Source organism: Priapulus caudatus, unplaced genomic scaffold (assembly GCF_000485595.1).
Source record: "Priapulus caudatus unplaced genomic scaffold, Priapulus_caudatus-5.0.1 Scaffold123, whole genome shotgun sequence".
In the NCBI taxonomy this organism is placed as follows: Eukaryota; Metazoa; Priapulida; class Priapulimorpha; order Priapulimorphida; family Priapulidae; genus Priapulus; species Priapulus caudatus.
This window is the reverse complement of record NW_014577184.1, coordinates 31,511-36,295: the sequence shown is the minus strand read 5'-3', so window position 1 is coordinate 36,295 and position 4,785 is coordinate 31,511. Positions and strand designations below refer to the sequence as shown.

At 42.0% G+C, this 4,785-nt stretch overlaps 1 protein-coding gene across 1 annotated transcript; it reads right to left on the bottom strand.

Annotated features, from left to right (window-relative positions):
• Positions 1–427: 427 nt before the first annotated feature.
• Positions 428–3,893, bottom strand: LOC106805674 (succinate dehydrogenase [ubiquinone] flavoprotein subunit, mitochondrial-like). Its single transcript, XM_014807364.1, has 5 exons — positions 3,885–3,893; positions 3,627–3,713; positions 1,981–2,142; positions 860–915; positions 428–521 (listed from the first exon to the last, which is right to left on the bottom strand). Exons 1-5 carry the CDS (start codon positions 3,891–3,893, stop codon positions 428–430), a joined length of 408 nt encoding a protein of 135 aa, XP_014662850.1.
• Between the last annotated feature and the right edge of the window lie 892 nt (positions 3,894–4,785).

Here is a 4,785-nt window from a genome sequence, read left to right as displayed (position 1 = left end):
TGTTTATCTTGAGTGGCTTTTCTAGTAGCATGGCTATAGAGGAAGATTTTTCTGTTTATCTTGAGTGGCTTTTCTACAGCAAAACCACCGCTATAGCATAGACACGCCTGCCTGCAATGGACACTTGACACGTTTTTTCCATGAGTAGAATTTTCCATAGTGTAAACCCAGCTTAACGGTCACGTCTGTAATGGACGTCTTGCCAGTATTCTTGAGTTAGTCTTATATAATGGTCTGACGCTATACTTTTCTCAACAAACATGTCAGGCCACACTTGACGCAATACCAACGCAACATTATGGTGTACACATGCTCGCTCATTTGCACGCACGCACCCACATATACACATGCACACGCACACACATATACACATGCACACGCACACACACACATAATCGCACACACCCACACATGCACGCGCACACAGTCATACCTCAATGACAGCCTTTGGAGCTTCTTCACACATGTAGTGGATAGCGTTCTGGTCACCCAGCCAGTCAGATCCTTTTACGGTGTCATACCTAATAAGCAATTACTATATACAGTGACATACAAATAACAACAAATTTTATTACGAAAAAATAGTAATTACCGGTAAAATATTTTTTTGTATTTTTTTCAAGTGATTTGTTTATTTTGGTAGTTATTAATGCACACATCTATGTCAGGTATGGTAGGTAAGAGAACGTTAAAGGGCAATCGGGATCATAGCACATTTACATTTATTCACTGAAATATCATTTACATGTTTACATTACGTTCACTGGAACAACAAGGTTATAAATAGTTGCTAAAACACATTGTAAATTACATGTGTGAGGCAAGCATCTAAAATTACATGTGTGAGGCAAACACTTACATGTGCCATCGCCAATTATCTGGTTCCATGTTTCCCAGTGCTGCATTGATTCCTCCCTACAATAAAAAAAAGTTTGAGTCAGGCATCCATCAGACACACAGACATCCGTAAACGTTGCACAAACACCGTCACACATATATAGCATTCCCAACTTAGCTGCAGCTGCAGCAGCACAAGCAGCAACTGAGACAGAGAGCTGTAAATGTCATGTACAGTTACACTTTGGAAAAAAAGACATTTGACATTTATAGTACAGCACGCAAACCTTGCTCAATAATGCTCACGTTCCTACTGAGGGTTACATCGCAACACCAGAGCTGACAATGTTTGTGTTACATGTTTATGATGTTCCTTGCAGAAACAAGAACAGAAGCACAAGAACGGATAAACAAGAATAAAAACACTCGATACTGCCATGAATATAGCCAGCTGATACAATGGGAGTCTTCCTGGATGAGCTTTCAGGATGACCTTGATAAGTAAACCCTGAATACTGCCACATTTCCTTCACAAATTACGATTCCGCTGCGCACGGCTGCACACCCTAACAGCTTACAGCGATAACTAATGAATAATTGCACGCAATACACTGCATAGTGCATGTTCCGATACAGATCGCACTACGCGACTTTCGATTGTCAGCTCCCACGCACGACCTCCTCTCCAGCCAAAGTCTAACCTTTAACAGCTCTGAGCTTTAGCAGGTAAGGACCTTAAGCTGACCTTAAACGTGTAGCGGAGTTCTGAATCGGATCACTACAGGATGAAACTCAGCAGTGATACAGCTCAACAGCGCTACCCTGACATGGGCCCAACAAGCTTATCACTCGATACTACTATTACTAACCTCTAAAATTAGCAACGAACGACTAGCTTTATCTCGCGGTAGGACTTCAGCGAGATAATTATCCAAAACGAGCTCGGTGACAAATTATACAGAGGGCTGTTTTACCGCGCTTCTCTCCCGCTCGTGCACCCTCACCGGCAGTCACAGCCAAGCGGTCAGCACCCCGACAACGACTTGCCCTTCTACTACGCCACTCAAGGTTACGTACTACTAGCGCAAGGTCGCGCTACGCCCCCCTAAGGTCACGCCACTCGTGCCCCCTTGCGGCACTCACCTGCGCGGCGACCGTGTGCGAACGCGTGGGGAACAGCTTGGTGATGATCGCCGTCTTGTAGCCCTCGGATGCGAGGCCGAATCCAGCGCGCAGACCCGCTCCACCGGCTCCGACAACCACTGCGTCGTATGTGTGGTCGATGATGGCATAGTCGCCGCCCGCCTGCCAGCAGCATCGTACAGTAAAGTAAGGCAATGCTTAAGAATAAAATAAGTTCATTGGATTTCGTTGAAAACTATGAATTCATATTTATCTTGTGTTAAATCCAAGAAATTAAGTTAAGTTAATTTCTTGGATTTAACACAAGATAAATATGAATTCATAAGGCAATGCTTCTTAAACTGGTGAATCGTTCACTCAAGGGTGAATAAAATTATTTTAGGGTGAATTAAACTTACCAAAAACATAAGGAAATTTAGACACGGGTGAATGAAATTTTGTGATAAAGACTCGAGGGTGAATGGCACTGAAATAGTTTAAGAAGCACTGGAGCAAGGTACGGTGCAAGTATATATACGTATCGGTACTTAAGGGGTAACTATAGACCTGTGTAGGTATAGGTATAGGTTAGCCTTTAGGTAACGATGAGTAACGATGAGGTGTATGAAATTAGACGAGGTATCAGTTGAGGTAAAGTGTAAGTATATGTATCTAGGTAAGATGTATCACTTTATGTAAGGTGTATGTATCAGTGTAGATAAGGTTTAAGTATGTATAGGTAAGGTATATCTGTTGAGATAAGGTGGAAGTATATGTTTAATATACAGTGTTTCCCCTGGCCGAAAAAATCTGTGAGATGATAATTTTTTGGGTGTGTTTGCACGTTTCGAGGTCCTAGCAAAGCGAGGACCGCAAGTGCTCGCCCAGCTAGAGGGGTCTGGGGGCAAAGTTTCTGGAAAAATGGTGCAATTTGGTGCATTCTAAGCTATTTTGGTGCATTATAAGCATTGTTCTATGAAAGAACACTGATTTACGACAGCGTCGGAGGTGGTGTTTTGGACAAATTTCTATGTGGTCGCTGAGAATTTGAGCGAGGCCGGCCCGCCTTGCTCGTGTCAATGCAGGGGAAACACTGTGTATAGGTAAGGTATAAGTATATGTAAGGTCTATCAGTTCAGGTAAGGTGTAATTAAGTATATGCAAGGTGTATCAGTGTAGGTACGGTGTATTAGTGGAGGCAAGGTATATTAGTGTAGGTAAGATATAAGGCCTAATACTAGCATAGAAGGACAAATTATACATGTGTACTGTATTAACAACGACCATGTTACCATTGAGACATCGGGATAAATCATACCGCATCATTTACAACCTATCATTTCACGGTCGTGAAATAGCATGATGGTGCCATAGTCCTGACCTACGCAGAGTAGTCTACCATCGTCGTGCAAAAATTCATTTCAACCTTGTAAGAAAGCCCTTGTAAAACATACATCACTAAACTTTACGTCGTATAAATTTACAATACCACAGCTTTACAATGACAATAGCAAATAATAATTAATAATTAGTAATAAGTACTTACTAATATCGTTATTAATTATTAATAAATTATCCATTTATTAATTTCTAGCTAATGAGTATCTGGTTAAACAATTGCAATTATCGGTAATAATAATTAGGAATATACATGGATCGCAACGCACCTTGCTTGTCTTCGGGGTGGCTGCTTGCCGCCTCACTCCGTCTACATTTGTGTGTAGCTGGGATGCCGCAGGTCGGCTAAATGATTGCTGAAATGGCACGGCACGAAATATAAACTTGTCTGCAAAAATCTAACGACAACATCTGCTACGCAAATCATTTTTCACACAGCAAGTCATTCTTGCAGAGCAAAATATGGTAATTATAGATAGATTTGAAGAAATTAAACAGAGTGAATGAAAGATATTTTCCTATCTAACCTTAGTCATGTAATTCACTTCAAGTCCAGGATAAATACAAGTACATCTAAATGGCAGTTCATTTCTATGTTCATCTGGTTACTACAAACTTTTAAACAATATTACTAACACATCTCACTCAAATTTCAATGACGTAGACATCAGTGCAATAAATTTCTTAAATTCTGAGGCCAAAACTCAAATGACAGTGTTAACAACTCCTTAAGCACACAAGCAACAGTAAACGTTTATCACTTCCTTATGATACATATGACCTGTACTGTTAACAGCTGCCACACGGTCATGTACACACCAGTGAGTTAGCAACAGCACATATCACAATGATAACATAAGAAGTATGATAAACTGCGATAAAAATATGATGACACTGCACCTATCCCTGGCTGATTGCGACTACCATTTACAGCACACAAAATTGCAAGACTTGTAGTAGTACAATACACTGGCAGCAAGAACAAGCCCGCACGTACAGCACACACGTGGCCATTGACTATTATAACAACATAGTGCCTAACTCGCCGCCGCAGTTTCCACAACTCACCGTTTTCAATCAGTTACAACTCCGGTGTTCCTGCAGGTGACGCCACTTTCCAACTATCGTTGGAATCGCGGAAGACTGCTGAACACCGCTGAAGAATGCTACACCCGCCATTTTTGACAATCGGCCCGCCAGAACGCACTAAAATCACAGAAATTCCTCAAATATACATGCGAAATGTTCCTTCGGATGCTACCAGGCAAACGGGCAGCATGCCCAATCGCTGGCGGCTGCGCTGATTGGCTGCAGCAAGTTTAACGTGCAGACAGGCTGCGCAACTACGTTTGTTGACATCGCGGGCGAGTCATGGCAAACGGACCCTCTCTCTCGCTCAGGGCTCGAATTAAGCGACGAGAAGGGCAA

What these genes read in the sequence shown, in the direction of transcription:
- LOC106805674 (XM_014807364.1), bottom strand. An exon ending in CGCACACGGTCGCCGCGCAG is followed by an intron (nt 916 to 1,980) that starts GTGAGTGCCGCA and finishes TTTTTATTGTAG; the next exon opens with GGAGGAATCAATGCAGCACT. An exon ending in GATAATTGGCGATGGCACAT is followed by an intron (nt 522 to 859) that starts GTAAGTGTTTGC and finishes ATTGCTTATTAG; the next exon opens with GTATGACACCGTAAAAGGAT.